Here is an 18,338-nt window from a genome sequence, read left to right on the forward strand (position 1 = left end):
TTGTGACCCCTCCCCCCCCCACATTGTGACCCTTCCCCCCCACATTGTGACCCCTCCCCCCCCCACATTGTGACCCCTCCCCCCCCCCCACATTGTGACCCCCCCCCCCCCACATTGTGACCCCTCCCCCCCCCCACATTGTGACCCCTCCCCCCCCCCCCCACATTGTGACCCCTCCCCCCCCCACATTGTGACCCCTCCCCCCCCCCCCACATTGTGACCCCTCCCCCCCACATTGTGACCCTCCCCCCCCCCCCACATTGTGACCCCCCCCCCACATTGTGACCCCCCTCCCCCCCTACATTGTGACCCCCCCCACATTGTGACCCCTCCCCCCCCCACTGTGTGACCCCCCCCCCACATTGTGACCCCCCCCACATTGTGACCCCTCCCCCCCCACATTGTGACCCCCCCCACATTGTGACCCCCCCCCCACATTGTGACCCCCCTCCCCCCCCACATTGTGACCCCCCCCACATTGTGACCCCTCCCCCCCCCACTGTGTGACCCCCCCCACATTGTGACCCCCCTCACATTGTGACCCCCCCCCACATTGTGACCCCTCCCCCCCCCCCACATTGTGACCCCTCCCCCCCCCCACATTGTGACCCTCCCCCCCCCCCCACATTGTGATCCCTCCCCCCCCCCCACATTGTGACCCCTCCCCCCCCCCCACATTGTGACCCCCCCCACATTGTGACCCCCCCCCCACATTGTGACCCCTCCCCCCCCCACTGTGTGACCCCCCCCCCACATTGTGACCCCCCCCCACATTGTGACCCCTCCCCCCCCACATTGTGACCCCCCCCACATTGTGACCCCCCCCCCCACATTGTGACCCCCCTCCCCCCCCACATTGTGACCCCCCCCCACATTGTGACCCCTCCCCCCCCCACTGTGTGACCCCCCCCCACATTGTGACCCCCCCCCACATTGTGACCCCCCCCACATTGTGACCCCTCCCCCCCCCCCACATTGTGACCCCTCCCCCCCCCCCACATTGTGACCCTCCCCCCCCCCCACATTGTGATCCCTCCCCCCCCCCCACATTGTGACCCCCCCCCACATTGTGACCCCCCCCCCACATTGTGACCCCTCCCCCCCCCACTGTGTGACCCCCCCCCCCCACATTGTGACCCCCCCCCACATTGTGACCCCTCCCCCCCACATTGTGACCCCCCCCACATTGTGACCCCCCCCCACATTGTGACCCCCCCCACATTGTGACCCCTCCCCCCCCACATTGTGACCCCCCCCCACATTGTGACCCCCCTCCCCCCCCACATTGTGACCCCTCCCCCCCACATTGTGACCCCCCCCACATTGTGACCCCCCTCCCCCCCCACATTGTGACCCCTCCCCCCCCCACATTGTGACCCCCCCCCCCACATTGTGACCCCCCCCACATTGTGACCCCCCCCCCCCACATTGTGACCCCCCCCCACATTGTGACCCCTCCCCCCCCCACATTGTGACCCCCCCCCCCCCACATTGTGACCCCTCCCCCCCCCCACATTGTGACCCCCCCCCCCCACATTGTGACCCCCCCCACATTGTGACCCCTCCCCCCCCCACTGTGTGACCCCCCCCCCCCACATTGTGACCCCCCCCCACATTGTGACCCCTCCCCCCCCACATTGTGACCCCCCCCACATTGTGACCCCTCCCCCCCCCCACTGTGTGACCCCCCCCCCACATTGTGACCCCCCCCACATTGTGACCCCCCCCCCCGCGTCCCCGTGTGTGCGTGGGGAGCGGTGGCGCAGTGGTTAGCGCTACGAACTCGGGCAGCAGCAGCAGCGGCAGCGATCACCTGAACAGCAGCCGCTTCACCACCTACCACCCCCCCCTCCCCTAGGTCGACTCAGCCTCAAATGAGTATCTTAGTGCAGTGGTGGTGTAGTAAACATCGCCACTGGGGGAGAGACAAAGGCGGCCGGGCGTGTTCAAGTTCAAGTTCAAGTTAATTTATTAGATACAGCCCTGCGAGCCATTCGGCTCTTGAATCGGGTGCAACCGCAACAAACAAAAAATAAAACATAAACATCTTAAAGTGAATATGTGACTGAGTGCAAACAGAAAAATTCAAGAAAAGACAGCAAAATATTGCAGAAAAAGCACCGCACACACCAACGCTGTGTGCAAAAATCCCAGTGGGATGCAAGTCAAACAACAACAACAACAACCACCACAAGACAACTTAGATTAAGGCCATCAGTCTATCTCTGTATTACAACAACACAAACATGGCTAAACCAATACATTTCGATTTAAAGCTTTCGTGACTGCAGGGATTCATCTTCTTGGTTCTTTCGGTAAAGTCACGTAGAAGGGAAGAAATAAAATAATAAAAATAAAACATAATAAAACAATTCTCACGACGTTTCGGCCACAACGCAAGCAGCCGTCTTCGCCTGAGGACGGCTGTTTGCGTTGTGGCCGAAACGTCGTGAGAATTGTTTTATTATGTTTTATTTTTATTATTTTATTACTTCCCTTCTACGTGACTTTACCGAAAGAACCAAGAAGATAAACCAATACACTTTTCAAAACCCTGCAGCCATAGTTGGCTGCATGAGTCACTCCACAACAGCCGGAGCATTGATCGGAGTATTATAATTTGTCAATGTGGTGCTGGCCACCCCCCCCCCCCCTCTGTGTGTAGCCACAGTGCCGGTAGCCTTCATAGGTTGCTGCTGCTACTCGCTACTAACAGCACTTGCCCCTGCGGCCTGTTAGAGGCTACACGGGGGATCTTTGTCTGTGTCTGTGTGTGAGGTGCTTGCTAACAGCACTTGCCCCTGCAGTCAGTCAGAGGCTTCACGGGGGAGCTTTGTCTGTGTCTGTGTGTGAGGTGCTAGCTAACAGAACTTGCCCCTGCAGTCAGTCAGAGGCTTCACGGGGGAGCTTTGTCTGTGTCTGTGTGTGAGGTGCTAGCTAACAGCACTTGCCCCTGCAGTCAGTCAGAGGCTACACGGGGGACCTTTGTCTGTGTCTGTGTGTGAGGTGCTAGCTAACAGCACTTGCCCCTGCAGCCTGTCAGAGGCTACACGGGGGATCTTTGTCTGTGTCTGTGTGTGAGGTGCTAGCTAACAGCACTTGCCCCTGCAGCCTGTTAGAGGCTACACGGGGGATCTTTGTCTGTGTCTGTGTGTGAGGTGCTAGCTAACAGCACTTGCCCCTGCAGTCAGTCAGAGGCTACACGGGGGACCTTTGTCTGTGTCTGAGGTGCTAGCTAACAGCACTTGCCCCTGCAGTCTGTTAGAGGCTACACGGGGGACCTTTGTCTGTGTCTGTGTGTGAGATGCTAGCTAACAGCACTTGCCCCTGCAGTCTGTTAGAGGCTACACGGGGGACCTTTGTCTGTGTCTGCGTGTGAGGTGCTAGCTAACAGCACTTGCCCCTGCAGTCTGTTAGAGGCTACACGGGGGACCTTTGTCTGTGTCTGTGTGTGAGATGCTAGCTAACAGCACTTGCCCCTGCAGTCTGTTAGAGGCTACACGGGGGACCTTTGTCTGTGTCTGCGTGTGAGGTGCTAGCTAACAGCACTTGCCCCTGCAGTCTGTTAGAGGCTACACGGGGGACCTTTGTCTGTGTCTGCGTGTGAGGTGCTAGCTAACAGCACTTGCCCCTGCAGTCAGTCAGAGGCTACACGGGGGACCTTTGTCTGTGTCTGCGTGTGAGGTGCTAGCTAACAGCACTTGCCCCTGCAGTCTGTTAGAGGCTTCACGGGGGACCTTTGTCTGTGTCTGTGTGTGAGGTGCTAGCTAACAGCACTTGCCCCTGCAGCCTGTCAGAGGCTACACGGGGGACCTTTGTCTGTGTCTGCGTGTGAGGTGCTAGCTAACAGCACTTGCCCCTGCAGTCTGTTAGAGGCTTCACGGGGGACCTTTGTCTGTGTCTGTGTGTGAGGTGCTAGCTAACAGCACTTGCCCCTGCAGCCTGTCAGAGGCTACACGGGGGACCTTTGTCTGTGTATAGGCGCTGCTGCGGCTACTCGCTACCACTAACAGCACTTGCCCCTACAATCTGAAGAGGCTACACGGGGGACCTTTGCCTGTGTCTGTGTGTGAGGTGCTAGCTAACAGCACTTGCCCCTGCAGCCTGTCAGAGGCTACACGGGGGACCTTTATCTGTGTTGCGTGCCCCCCCAGGCTACTCAATACGAGCGATACCTGCGAGAGGTTATCGACGTTTTAGAGACGGACAACGGCTTCCGCCAGAGGCTCCAGGCGGCGAACTTGGCAGACCTCAAGGTGGGAACCCAACAACGCATAGTGTGTAGTGTAGTGTGTAGTGTAGTGTGTAGTGTAGTGTGTAGTGTATAGTGTAGTGTGTAGTGTAGTGTGTAGTGTAGTAGTGTAGTAGTGTGTAGTAGTGTATAGTGTAGTGTAGTGTGTAGTGTATATAGTAGTGTATAGTGTAGTGTGTTGTGTAGTGTGTTGTGTAGTAGTGTATAGTGTAGTGTGTAGTGTAGTGTGTAGTGTAGTGTGTAGTGTAGTGTGTAGTGTATAGTGTAGTGTATAGTGTAGTGTAGTAGTGTATAGTGTAGTGTGTAGTGTAGTGTATAGTGTAGTGTATAGTGTAGTGTAGTAGTGTAGTGTATAGTGTAGTGTAGTGTATAGTGTAGTGTGTAGTGTAGTGTATAGTGTAGTGTGTAGTGTATAGTGTAGTGTATAGTGTAGTGTATAGTGTAGTGTATAGTGTAGTGTAGTAGTGTATAGTGTAGTGTATAGTGTAGTGTATAGTGTAGTGTATAGTGTAGTGTGTAGTGTAGTGTGTAGTGTAGTGTGTAGTGTAGTGTGTAGTGTAGTGTGTAGTGTAGTGTGTAGTGTAGTGTGTAGTGTAGTGTGTAGTGTAGTGTGTAGTGTGTAGTGTAGTGTAGTAGTGTAGTGTGTAGTGTAGTAGTGTAGTGTGTAGTGTATAGTGTGTAGTGTATAGTGTAGTGTATAGTGTAGTGTGTAGTGTAGTGTGTAGTGTAGTGTGTAGTGTAGTGTGTAGTGTAGTGTGTAGTGTAGTGTGTAGTGTGTAGTGTAGTGTAGTAGTGTATAGTGTAGTGTAGTAGTGTGTAGTAGTGTATAGTGTAGTGTATAGTAGTGTAGTGTATAGTAGTGTAGTGTATAGTGTAGTGTAGTGTATAGTGTAGTGTGTAGTGTAGTGTATAGTGTAGTGTATAGTAGTGTAGTGTATAGTGTAGTGCAGGGGTCGGCAACCTACGGCTCCGGAGCCGCATGCGGCTCTTTGCGGGCTGCTTCTTGACGATATGTACGTATGTACAGTATGTACAGTATGTACTCAGATGCATTGCGGCTCTTGAAATACTGAATTTTGTACCGAATTGGAAAGAAATGGCTCTTCTTGTTATTTTGGTTGCCGACCCCTGGTGTAGTGTATAGTGTAGTGTATAGTGTGTAGTGTAGTGTGTAGTGTAGTGTATAGTGTAGTGTGTAGTGTATAGTGTAGTGTGTAGTGTATAGTGTAGTGTAGTGTATAGTGTAGTGTATAGTGTAGTGTGTAGTGTAGTGTGTAGTGTGTAGTGTAGTGTGTAGTGTAGTGTGTAGTGTAGTGTGTAGTGTATAGTGTAGTGTAGTAGTGTGTAGTGTAGTGTGTAGTGTAGTGTGTAGTGTATAGTGTAGTGTAGTGTGTAGTGTAGTGTGTAGTGTAGTGTGTAGTGTGTAGTAGTGTATAGTGTAGTGTATAGTGTAGTGTATAGTAGTGGAGTGTATAGTGTAGTGTAGTGTGTAGTGTATAGTGTGTAGTGTAGTGTGTAGTGTAGTGTAGTGTGTAGTGTAGTGTGTAGTGTAGTGTATAGTGTAGTGTAGTAGTGTAGTGTATAGTGTAGTGTAGTAGTGTATAGTGTAGTGTAGTGTGTAGTGTAGTGTGTAGTGTATAGTGTGTAGTGTGTAGTGTAGTGTATAGTGTAGTGTAGTAGTATAGTGTAGTGTAGTAGTGTATAGTGTAGTGTGTAGTGTATAGTAGTGTATAGTGTAGTGTGTAGTGTAGTGTGTAGTGTAGTGTATAGTGTAGTGTGTAGTGTATAGTGTAGTGTGTAGTGTGTAGTGTAGTGTAATGTGTAGTGTAGTGTGTAGTGTATAGTGTAGTGTGTAGTGTAGTGTAGTAGTGTAGTGTATAGTGTAGTGTGTAGTGTAGTGTAGTGTGTAGTGTATAGTGTAGTGTAGTGTATAGTGTAGTGTGTAGTGTAGTGTGTAGTGTATAGTGTAGTGTAGTTTGTAGTGTATAGTGTAGTGTGTAGTGTATAGTGTAGTGTAGTGTGTAGTATAGTGTGTAGTGTAGTGTATAGTGTAGTGTGTAGTGTAGTGTGTAGTGTAGTGTGTAGTGTAGTGTATAGTAGTGTGTAGTGTAGTGTGTAGTGTAGTGTATAGTGTATAGTGTAGTGTAGTGTATAGTAGTGTGTAGTGTAGTGTATAGTGTAGTGTATAGTGTAGTGTGTAGTGTGTAGTGTAGTGTTTAGTGTAGTGTGTAGTGTATAGTGTAGTGTGTAGTGTAGTGTGTAGTGCAGTGTATAGTGTGTAGTGTAGTGTATAGTGTAGTGTATAGTAGTGTGTAGTGTGTAGTGTATAGTGTAGTGTATAGTGTAGTATGTAGTGTAGTGTATAGTAGTGTGTAGTGTAGTGTATAGTAGTGTGTAGTGTATAGTGTAGTGTATAGTAGTGTAGTGTAGTGTGTAGTGTAGTGTGGTGTATAGTGTGGTGTGTAGTGTATAGTGTAGTGTATAGTGTAGTGTATAGTGTGTAGTGTAGTGTATAGTGTAGTATATAGTAGTGTAGTGTATAGTGTAGTGTATAGTGTAGTGTATAGTGTGTAGTGTAGTGTGTAGTGTAGTGTGTAGTGTATAGTGTAGTGTGTAGTGTAGTGTATAGTATAGTGTATAGTAGTGTAGTGTATAGTGTAGTGTATAGTGTGGTCGAAAAAGAAAAATAATACTGGTCAACACACTTTTTCTGGCATAAGGTATTCCAACGGCTGTAAGGTAATTTTGGGGTGCTGATTCCAAATCTGGCATCAGTTTTTGTCTATCACATCAGCTTTTTGAGATATCAAAGATTGCATTTTCAATAAAAACTGCAGAAGAAAAATCTTACATAAATGTGGATATCTACATAAAATGATATTATAAACACACTATCCTAAAAATACAGCACCATATTTTAACACTAAAGCAAGTCACTGACTCGCAACAACTTGCAATCATAAGTGACGGAGTTAATTTCGGGTAAAATCAATGAAAATGGGGTATTGCCGATAGCATAAAAATTAGATGTGATAGAGCAAATCTGAGATCAGATTTGGAATCAGCACCCTGAAATAAAAATAATGAAATGAAAATAACTCGATTAAATCACGGCGTTTCGGAGGCAACACGAGCCTCCGTCATCAGGTGGAACAGCCACGGAAAATCACTGTGGTGAGTTTACTGACCAAATCACCCCCCCCCCTCCCTTCGTCCCCCTCTCCCCCTCCCTTCGTCCCCCTCCGCCCCCCTCCTCCCCTCCGCCCCCCTCCCCCCTCTCCCCCCCCTTCTCCCCCCTCCCTTCTCCCCCCTCTCCCCCCTCCCTACTTCCCCCTCTCCCCCCTCCCTCCCCCCCCCTCTCCCCCCTCCCTCCCCCCCCTCTCCCCTCCCCCCCTCTCCCCTCCCCCCCTCTCCCCCCCCTCTCCCCCCTCCCTCCTTCCCCCTCTCCCCCCTCCCTTCGTCCCCCTCCGCCCCCCTCCTCCCCTCCGCCCCCCTCTCCCCCCCCCCCCTCTCCACCCTCCCTTCTCCCCCCTCTCCCCCCTCCCTTCTCCCTCCTCTCCCCCCCTCTCCCCCCTCCCTCTGCCCCCCCTTCCTCCGCCCCCCCTCTCCCCCCCTCTCTCCCCTCCCTCCATCCCCCTCTCCCCCCTCCCTTCTCCCCCCTCTCCCCCCTCCCTCCCCCCCCTCTCCCCCCTCCCTCCCCCTCTCCCCCCCTCTCCACCCTCCCTACTCCCCCTCTCCCCCCTCCCTACTTCCCCCTCTCCCCCCTCCCTCCTTCCCCCTCTCCCCCCTCCCTCCCCCCTCTCCCCCCTCCCTCCCCCCCTCCCCCCCCCTCCCTCCTCCCCCCTCTCCCCCTCCCTTCGTCCCCCTCCCTTCGTCCCCCTCCGCCCCTCTCTCCTCTCCCCCCTCTCCCCCCTCCCTCCTTCCCCCTCTCCCCCCTCCATCCTTCCCCCTTTGCCCCCTCTCCCACCCCCCTCTCCCCCCTCCCTTCTCCCCCCTCTCCCCCCTCCCTTCTCCCCCCTCTCCCCCCTCCCTCCTCCCCCCTCTCCCCCCTCCCTCCTCCCCCCTCTCCCCCTCCCTTCTCCCCCCTCCCTCCTCCCCCCTCTTCCCCCTCCCTCCTCCCCCCTCTCCCTCCTCCCCCCTCTCCCCCCTCCCTTCTCCCTTCTCCCCCCTCTCCCCCCTCCCTTCTCCCCCCTCTCCCCCCTCCCTCCTCCCCCCTCTCCCTCCTCCCCCCTCTCCCCCCTCCCTCCTCCCCCCTCTCCCCCTCCCTTCTTTTCCCTCTCCCCCCTCTCCCCCCCTCTCCCCCCTCCCTTCTCCCCCCTCTCCCCCCTCCCTATTCCCCCCTCTCCCCCCTCCCTTCTCCCCCCTCTCCCCCCCTCTCCCCCCTCCCTTCTCCCCCCTCTCCCCCCTCCCTTCTCCCCCCTCTCCCCCTCCCTCCTCCCCCCTCTCCCCCCTCTCCCCCCTCCCTTCTCCCCCCTCTCCCCCCTCCCTTCTCCCCCCTCTCCCCCCTCCCTTCTCCCCCCTCTCCCCCCTCCCTCCCCCCCCCTCTCCCCCCTCCCTCCCCCCCTCCCCCCCCTCCCTCCTCCCCCCTCTCCCCCTCCCTTCGTCCCCCTCCCTTCGTCCCCCTCCGCCCCTCTCTCCTCTCCCCCCTTTCCCCCCTCCCTCCTTCCCCCTCTCCCCCCTCCATCCTTCCCCCTTTGCCCCCTCTCCCACCCCCCTCTCCCCCCTCCCTTCTCCCCCCTCTCCCCCCTCCCTTCTCCCCCCTCTCCCCCCTCCCTCCTCCCCCCTCTCCCCCCTCCCTCCTCCCCCCTCTCCCCCCTCCCTTCTCCCCCCTCTCCCCCCTCCCTCCTCCCCCCTCTCCCCCCTCCCTCCTCCCCCCTCTCCCCCCTCCCTTCTCCCCCCTCTCCCCCCTCCCTTCTCCCCCCTCTCCCCCCTCCCTCCTCCCCCCTCTCCCCCCTCCCTCCTCCCCCCTCTCCCCCCTCCCTCCTCCCCCCTCTCCCCCCTCCCTTCTCCCCCCTTTACCCCCTCCCTTCTCCCCCCTCTCCCCCCTCCCTTCTCCCCCCTCCCTTCTCCCCCCTCTCCCCCCTCTCCCCCCTCCCTCCTCCCCCCTCTCCCCCCTCCCTCCTCCCCCCTCTCCCCCCTCCCTTCTCCCCCCTCTCCCCCCTCCCTTCTCCCCCCTCTCCCCCCTCCCTCCTCCCCCCTCTCCCCCCTCCCTTCTCCCCCCTCTCCCCCCTCCCTCCTCCCCCCTCTCCCCCCCTCTCCCCCCTCCCTTCTCCCCCCTCTCCCCCCTCCCTACTCACCCCTCTCCCCCCTCTCCCCCTCCCTCCTCCCCCCTCTCCCCCCTCCCTCCTCCCCCCTCTCCCCCCCTCTCCCCCCTCCCTTCTCCCCCCTCTCCCCCCTCCCTACTCACCCCTCTCCCCCCTCCCTCCTCCCCCCTCTCCCCCTCCCTCCTCCCCCCTCTCCCCCCTCCCTCCTCCCCCCTCTCCCCCCCTCTCCCCCTTCCCTTCTCCCCCCTCTCCCCCCTCCCTACTCACCCCTCTCCCCCCTCCCTCCTCCCCCCTCTTTCCCTCCCTTCTCCCCCCTCCCTACTCCCCCCTCCCTCCTCCCCCCTCCCTCCCCCCCCTCTCCCCCCTCCCTCCCCCCCCTCCCCCCCCTCTCCCCCCCTCTCCCCGCCCCCTCCCCCCCCCTCTCCCGCCCCCTCCCCCCCTCCCCCCCCCTCCCCCCCTTCTCCCCTCCCCCTCTCCCCCCCCTCTCCCCTCCCCCTCTCCCCCCCTCTCCCCCCCCCTCCCCCCCAGGCTGGGGGCAGTCTGAGTGTGCAGCTGGGCTTGGTGAGTCACGCGGTTCGTTCGCAGCTGAACGAGGGTGAAGCGGCGCGAGGTGGGGAGGCTGCGCACGCTGCTGCACGCGCAGCACGACGCTCGCAACGGTGGGGGCGGGGCGGGGGGTGGGGGCGGGGGGAGGGGGTGGGGGGAGGGGGCGGGGGGGAGGGGCGGGGGGGGAGGGGGATTGGGGGGGGAGTGTATCACCACAATATCATCATCATCACAACCACCATCATCATCAACATCATCATCAACACCACCAACATCATCACAACCACCATCATCATCAACACCACCAACATCACCACCACATCATCATCACAACCACCATCATCAACAACATCATCAACACCACCAACATCATCATCACCACCATCAACATCATCATCATCATCACGAACAGCAACATCATCACAACCACCATCATCATCATCACCACCAACATCACCACCAACATCATCATCACAACCACCATCATCAACATCAACATCATCATCACCAACAGCAACATCATCACAACCACCATCATCATCAACATCATCACCACCAACATCATCATCACAACCACCATCATCATCAACATCATCATTACCACCAACATCAACATCATCACCATCACAACCACCATCATCAACAACATCATCATCACCACCAACATCATCATCACAACCACCATCATCATCACCATCATCATCAACCATCATCATCATCACCACCAACATCATCATCACAACCACCATCATCAACAACATCATCATTACCACCAACATCAACATCATCACCATCACAACCACCAACATCAACATCATCATCACCAACAGCAACATCATCACAACCACCATCATCATCAACATCATCATCACCACCAACATCATCATCACAACCACCATCATCAACATCATCATTACCACCAACATCAACATCATCACCATCACAACCACCATCATCAACAACATCATCATCAACACCAACATCATCATCAACATCATTAACATCATCATCACCACCAACATCATCATCATCACAACCACCATCATCACCACCAACATCATCATCATCACAACCACCATCATCACCACCAACATCATCATCATCACAACCACCATCATCACCACCAACATCATCACAACCACCATCATCACCACCAACATCATCATCATCACAACCACCATCATCACCACCAACATCATCATCACAACCACCATCATCACCACCAACATCATCATCACAACCACCACCAACATCATCACAACCACCATCATCACCACCACCAACATTATCACCACTACCAACATCATCATCATCACAACCACCATCATCACCACCACCAACATCATCATCACCAACATCCTCATCACCACCATCAACATCATCTCCACCAACATCATCACCACCACCATCACCATCATCACCACCATCACCATCATCAACATCACCACCATCATCACCACCACCACCATCATCACCACCACCAACATCACCACCACCATCATCATCATCATCACCACCACCATCACCACCACCATCACCACCATCATCACAACCACCACCATTACCACCATCACCAGCACGACCTCTGTGTGTGTGTGTGTGTCTGTGTGTGTGTCTGTGTGTGTGTGTCTGTGTGTGTGTGTCTGTGTGTGTGTCTGTGTGTGTGTGTCTGTGTGTGTGTGTGTGTGTCTGTGTGTGTGTCTGTGTCTGTGTGTGTGTCTGTGTGTGTGTGTGTGTCTGTGTGTGTGTCTGTCTGTGTGTGTGTCTGTCTGTGTGTGTGTCTGTCTGTGTGTGTGTGTCTGTGTGTGTGTGTCTGTGTGTGTGTGTGTCTGTGTGTGTGTGTGTCTGTGTGTGTGTATGTGTCTGTGTGTGTGTGTCTGTGTGTGTGTGTCTGTGTGTGTGTGTCTGTGTGTGTCTGTGTGTGTGTGTATATGTCTGTGTGTGTGTGTATGTGTGTGTGTGTATCTGTGTGTGTGTGTCTGTGTGTGTGTGTCTGTGTGTATGTGTCTGTGTGTGTGTGTGTGTGTCTGTGTGTGTGTGTCTGTGTGTGTGTGTGTCTGTGTGTCTGTGTGTGTGTGTCTGTGTGTGTGTGTGTCTGTGTGTGTGTGTGTGTAAGGTCCTGGCAAGGATTATTCAACATCGCCTTGCTAGGCATGCTGAGGAGAGGCTTGCGGAGCCCCAATGTGGTTTCAGGAAAGGGCGGTCCTGCACAGATGCCATATTTTCTGTCCGTCTGCTACAGCAGAGGTGTAGGGAATTCCAAAAAGACCTACATCTCTGCTTTATTGACCTGGTCAAGGCCTATGATACCATCAGTAGGACTGGGCTCTGGGTTGTTCTTCGTGCTTTCGGAGTCCCTGACCCTCTGCTCACGATCATTAAGGACCTTCATGATGGTGAGCGGGCCCGGGTAAAACTACGTGGCCGGGAGTCGGAGCCTTTCCCTGTACACCTTGGGGTGCGACAGGGATGTCCTCTGGCTCCCACATTATTTAACATCTATTTCGACTGCGTAGTTCGTGAAGCCTTCAATAGCTGTACCGGGGGAATTACCATTTGGTACAGATATAATGGGAGGCTGATCGACGCCCGGGTGCGATCAAGGGATGGCTCCCTATTGGTCAACCACGTTATGTATGCCGATGATTTGGTAATAGCTGCTCATTCAGAAGAGGAGTTGGAGACGCTGCTGCTGAGGCTGGAGTGTGCCACTAAGAGGTGGGGCCTTACCATCAGCCCCACCAAAACTAAGCACCTGCCTGGGTATTTTGTACCATCGGGCACTCCGCCCCCACAACTCCCAATCGGTGATGGGGCAGTTGTGGAGAGAGTAGAGAGTTTCCCATACCTGGGCAGTGTGCTCATGACCAGCTCCAGTTTATCAGCAGAGGTCTCACTCCGAATCAGTCGAGCGGCAATATCTTTTCATCGGTTGCGTAACGCTGTGTGGAAGCTACCTGGTCTGTCGCTCCGCACGAAGCTTCAGGTCTTCTCGGCCACGGTCATTCCCTCCCTTCTCTACGCTTGCGAAACGTGGACCCCCCTAGTGGAGCATCTTCGCCGGTTGGAAACATTTAGGCTGGCCTGCCTACGATCCATCCTGGGTTTGACCAGGCTGGATTGTGTGAGGAGCTCACAAGTCCTTGAAAGATCTGGGCAAAGTCCCATCAGTGAGCTCCTCCGGCAGGCAAGGCTGCGTTGGCTGGGTCATGTAGCCCGCATGCCCAGCCACCGCATGCCTAAACAGCTTTTGTTCGGCCGGATCGAGGGGGCTAAACGGGCGCGGCACGGGCTAGAGAAGAGATGGAGTGATGTGGTACAGGAGGACGTGGAGCTGAGTGGACTTGCCGATGACTGGTACCAGCGGTGTCAAGATCGGCCTCAGTGGAGGAGGCTCGTGAAGGACGCTACTGGGCAGTTGGAGGCAGTCGCCCTCCAACAACAACGGAGGGCGGAGGAGCGACGCTCACAACAACGAGCGGAGCGCCGGGTGGCTAAAGCACAGCAAGTTGGCACAGTAGGGGGCACAGGTGGTGCATCAGCCAGTCATCTCGGTCATCTCGGTCAGTCGACCCGTGGCACCTGGGTCTGCCCCGTGACCTCCTGCCAGCGGGCGTTCGACACTTCACGTGGCCTCAAGGTGCACATGGCCTGGCACAAGCGTCGTGGTGACGTCACCGCCACTTAGTGGCGAATGGCGGTTGTTGTTGTGTGTGTGTCTGTGTGTGTGTGTCTGTGTGTGTGTCTGTGTGTGTGTATGTGTGTGTGTGTCTGTGTGTGTGTGTCTGTGTCTGTGTGTGTGTCACTGTGTGTGTGTGTGTGTCACTGTGTGTGTGTGTGTGTCTGTGTGTATGTGTGTGTGTGTGTGTGTCTGTGTGTGTGTGTGTGTCTGTGTGTCTGTGTGTGTGTGTCTGTGTGTGTGTGTGTGTCTGTGTGTGTGTCTGTGTTTGTGTGTGTCTGTGTGTGTGTGTGTATGTGTGTGTATGTGTGTGTGTGTCTGTGTGTGTGTGTCACTGTGTGTGTGTGTCACTGTGTGTGTGTGTCACTGTGTGTGTGTGTCTGTGTCTGTGTGTGTGTGTCTGTGTGTGTGTGTCTGTGTGTGTGTCTGTGTGTGTGTGTCTGTGTCTGTGTGTGTGTGTCTGTGTGTGTGTGTCTGTGTCTGTGTGTGTGTGTCTGTGTGTCTGTGTCTGTGTCACTGTGTGTGTGTGTGTCACTGTGTGTGTGTGTGTCACTGTGTGTGTGTCACTGTGTGTGTGTGTCTGTGTCTGTGTGTGTGTCACTGTGTGTGTGTGTGTCACTGTGTGTGTGTGTGTCACTGTGTGTGTGTGTGTCACTGTGTGTGTGTGTCTGTGTGTGTGTGTGTCTGTGTGTGTGTGTCTGTGTCTGTGTGTGTGTCTGTGTGTGTGTGTCTGTGTCTGTGTGTGTGTGTCTGTGTGTGTGTGTCTGTGTCTGTGTGTGTGTCACTGTGTGTGTGTGTGTGTCACTGTGTGTGTGTCACTGTGTGTGTGTGTAGGTGTGAAGTTGGACCACCATGCGCTGCTGCGCCAGGCAGCGCACCTCGACTCAGACAACCCCCACAGCTTCCAGTCCAGCGACCTGGAGCGACTCATCGGCACGGTACAATCACTCACTCACTAACTCACCCACTCACTCACTCACCCACCCACTCACTCACCCACCCACCCAACCACTCACCCAACCACTCACTCACCCACTCACTCAGCCACTCGCTCACTCAGCCACTCACTCACTCACTCACCCGCTCACTTAGCCACTCACTCACTCAGCCACTCACTCAGCCACTCACCCACTCACTCACTCACCCACTCACTCAGCCACTCACTCACTCAGCCACTCGCTCACTCAGCCACTCACTCACTCAGCCACTCACTCAGCCACTCACCCACCCACTCACTCACTCACCCACCCACTCACTCACTCACCCACCCACCCACCCAACCACTCACCCAACCACTCACTCACTCACTCACCCACCCACCCAACCACTCACCCAACCACTCACTCACTCACTCACCCACTCACTCAACCATTCACTCACTCAGCCACTCACTCACTCAGCCACTCGCTCACTCAGCCACTCACTCACTCAGCCACTCACTCAGCCACTCACCCACTCACTCACTCACCCACTCACTCAGCCACTCACTCACTCAGCCACTCGCTCACTCAGCCACTCACTCTCTCAGCCACTCACTCAGCCACTCACCCACTCACTCACTCACCCACTCACTCAGCGACTCACTCACTCAGCCACTCACTCACTCAGCCACTCACTCAGCCACTCACTCACCCACTCACTCACTCACCCACTCACTCAGCCACTTGCTCACTCAGCCACTCACTCACTCAGCCACTCACTCACTCACCCACTCACCCACTCACTCACTCAGCCACTCATTCACTCACTCAACCACTCACACAACCACTCACACACTCACTCACCCACTCACTCACTCACCAGTACACTCACTCACCCACTCACCTGTACACTCACCCACTCACTCACCCACTCACTTACTCACCCACTCACTCAGCTACTCACTCACCCACTCACTCACCCACTCACTCACTCACCAGTACACTCACTCACTCACCCACTCACCTGTACACTCACCCACTCACTCACCCACTCACTCACTCACCCACTCACTTAGCTACTCACTCACCCACTCACTCACCCACTCACTCACTCACCAGTACACTCACTCACTCACCCACTCACCTGTACACTCACCCACTCACTCACCCACTCACTCACTCACCCACTCACTCAGCTACTCACTCACCCACTCACTCACTCACCTGTACACTCACCCACTCAACCACTCAATGTGTAGTGTACAATGTACAATGTGTAGTGTATGATGTACAGTGTACAATGTGTAGTGTACCATGTACAATGAGTAGTGTACAACGTCCAATGTGTAGTGTATCATGTACAATGTACAATGTGTATCATGTACAATGTATGTGTAATGTACAATGTGTAGTGTACAATGTACAATGTGTAGTGTACAATGTACAATGTATGTGTAATGTACAATGTATGTTTAATGTACAATGTGTGTGTAATGTACAATGTGTAGTGTACAATGTACAATGTGTAGTGTACCATGTACAATGTATGTGTAATGTACAATGTGTAGTGTACCATGTACAATGTGTAGTGTACAATGTACAATGTGTAGTGTACAATGTACAATGTGTAGTGTACAATGTACAATGTGTAGTGTACCATGTACAATGTGTAGTGTACAATGTACAATGTGTAGTGTACCATGTACAATGTACAATGTGTAGTGTACAATGTACAATGTGTAGTGTACAATGTACAATGTATGTGTAATGTACAATGTATGTGTAATCTACAATGTGTAGTGTACAATGTACAATGTGTGGTGTACAATGTACAATGTGTAGTGTATCATGTACAATGTATGTGTAATGTACAATGTATGTGTAATCTACAATGTGTAGTGTACAATGTACAATGTGTAGTGTACAATGTACAATGTGTAGTGTACAATGTACAATGTGTAGTGTATCATGTACAATGTATGTGTAATGTACAATGTGTAGTGTACAATGTGTAGTGTACAATGTGTAGTGTACAATGTGTAGTGTACAATGTGTAGTGTACAATGTACAATGTGTGTGTAATGTACAATGTGTAGTGTACCATGTACAATGTGTAGTGTATCATGTACAATGTGTAGTGTACAATGTGTGTGTAATGTACAATGTGTAGTGTACCATGTACAATGTGTAGTGTGCAATGTGTAGTGTACAATGTGTAGTGTACAATGTACAATGTGTAGTGTACCATGTACAATGTGTAGTGTGCAATGTGTAGTGTACAATGTGTAGTGTACAATGTACAATGTGTAGTGTACCATGTACAATGTGTAGTGTGCAATGTGTAGTGTACAATGTGTAGTGTACAATGTACAATGTGTAGTGTACCATGTACAATGTGTAGTGTGCAATGTACAATGTGTAATGTACAATGTGTAGTGTACAATGTACAATGTGTAGTGTACAATGTACAATGTGTAGTGTATCATGTACCATGTACAATGTGTAGTGTACAATGTACAATGTGTAGTGTATCATGTACCATGTACAAAGTGTAGTGTACAATGTACAACGTGTAGTGTACAATGTACAACGTACACGTCTGCGCGCTCAGGCGACGCGCGAGCTGGAGGCTCTGGACGTGCGTCAGCACGCCGAGTTCCGCCGCCACGAGCTGGCGAAGGAACACGAGCGACGCGCCGCCCTCCAGCGGCTGCAGGGCGAAGAGGAGCGGGCGGGCGAGCGGGAGCGCCAGGCGCAAGCGTTGGCGCGCCACCAGCAGCACGCACGCCTCAACCACCCAGTACATCACCCCCCCCCCCCCACGCATGGCAGAGGTCGCAACCGGGTAACCGATAGCCGTACCCTACCCGATACCCGGCTACCCGTACCCGGCCGGGTACAATGTACAATGTGTAGTGTACAATGTACAATGTGTAGTGTATCATGTATCATGTACAATGTACAATGTGTAGTGTACAATGTACAATGTGTAGTGTATCATGTATCATGTACAATGTACAAAGTGTAGTGTATCATGTACAATGTATGTGTAATGTACAATGTATGTTTAATGTACAATGTGTGTGTAATGTACAATGTGTAGTGTACAATGTACAATGTGTAGTGTACAATGTACAATGTGTAGTGTACAATGTACAAAGTGTAGTGTACAATGTGTAGTGTACAATGTACAATGTGTAGTGTACAATGTACAATGTGTAGTGTACAATGTACAATGTGTAGTGTATCATGTTCAATGTACAATGTGTAGTGTACAATGTACAATGTGTAGTGTACAATGTACAAAGTGTAGTGTATCATGTACAATGTACAATGTGTAGTGTACAATGTACAATGTACAATGTGTAGTGTACAATGTACAATGTGTAGTGTACAATGTACAATGTGTAGTGTACAATGTACAATGTGTAGTGTACAATGTACAATATGTAGTGTACAATGTACAATGTGTAGTGTACAATGTACAATGTGTAGTGTACAATGTACAATGTGTAGTGTACAATGTGTAGTGTACAATGTACAATGTGTAGTGTACAATGTACAAAGTGTAGTGTATCATGTTCAATGTACAATGTGTAGTGTACAATGTACAAAGTGTAGTGTATCATGTACAATGTACAATGTGTAGTGTATCATGTACAATGTACAATGTGTAG

The 18,338-nt window shown here is 53.1% G+C and overlaps 1 protein-coding gene across 1 annotated transcript in view; it reads left to right on the forward strand.

Annotated features, from left to right (window-relative positions):
* LOC144948235 (nucleobindin-2-like) overlaps window positions 1-18,338 on the forward strand; it is a 58,584-nt gene that overhangs the window by 5,164 nt on the left and 35,082 nt on the right. Inside the window, 5 exon segments of the mRNA XM_078877658.1 lie at window positions 4,155-4,256; window positions 10,045-10,110; window positions 10,112-10,175; window positions 14,576-14,679; window positions 17,273-17,461. Coding sequence (XP_078733784.1) covers window positions 4,155-4,256; window positions 10,045-10,110; window positions 10,112-10,175; window positions 14,576-14,679; window positions 17,273-17,461 — 525 coding nt within the window.

Source organism: Lampetra fluviatilis, chromosome 48 (assembly GCF_964198595.1).
Source record: "Lampetra fluviatilis chromosome 48, kcLamFluv1.1, whole genome shotgun sequence".
Lineage (NCBI taxonomy): Eukaryota > Metazoa > Chordata > Hyperoartia > Petromyzontiformes > Petromyzontidae > Lampetra > Lampetra fluviatilis.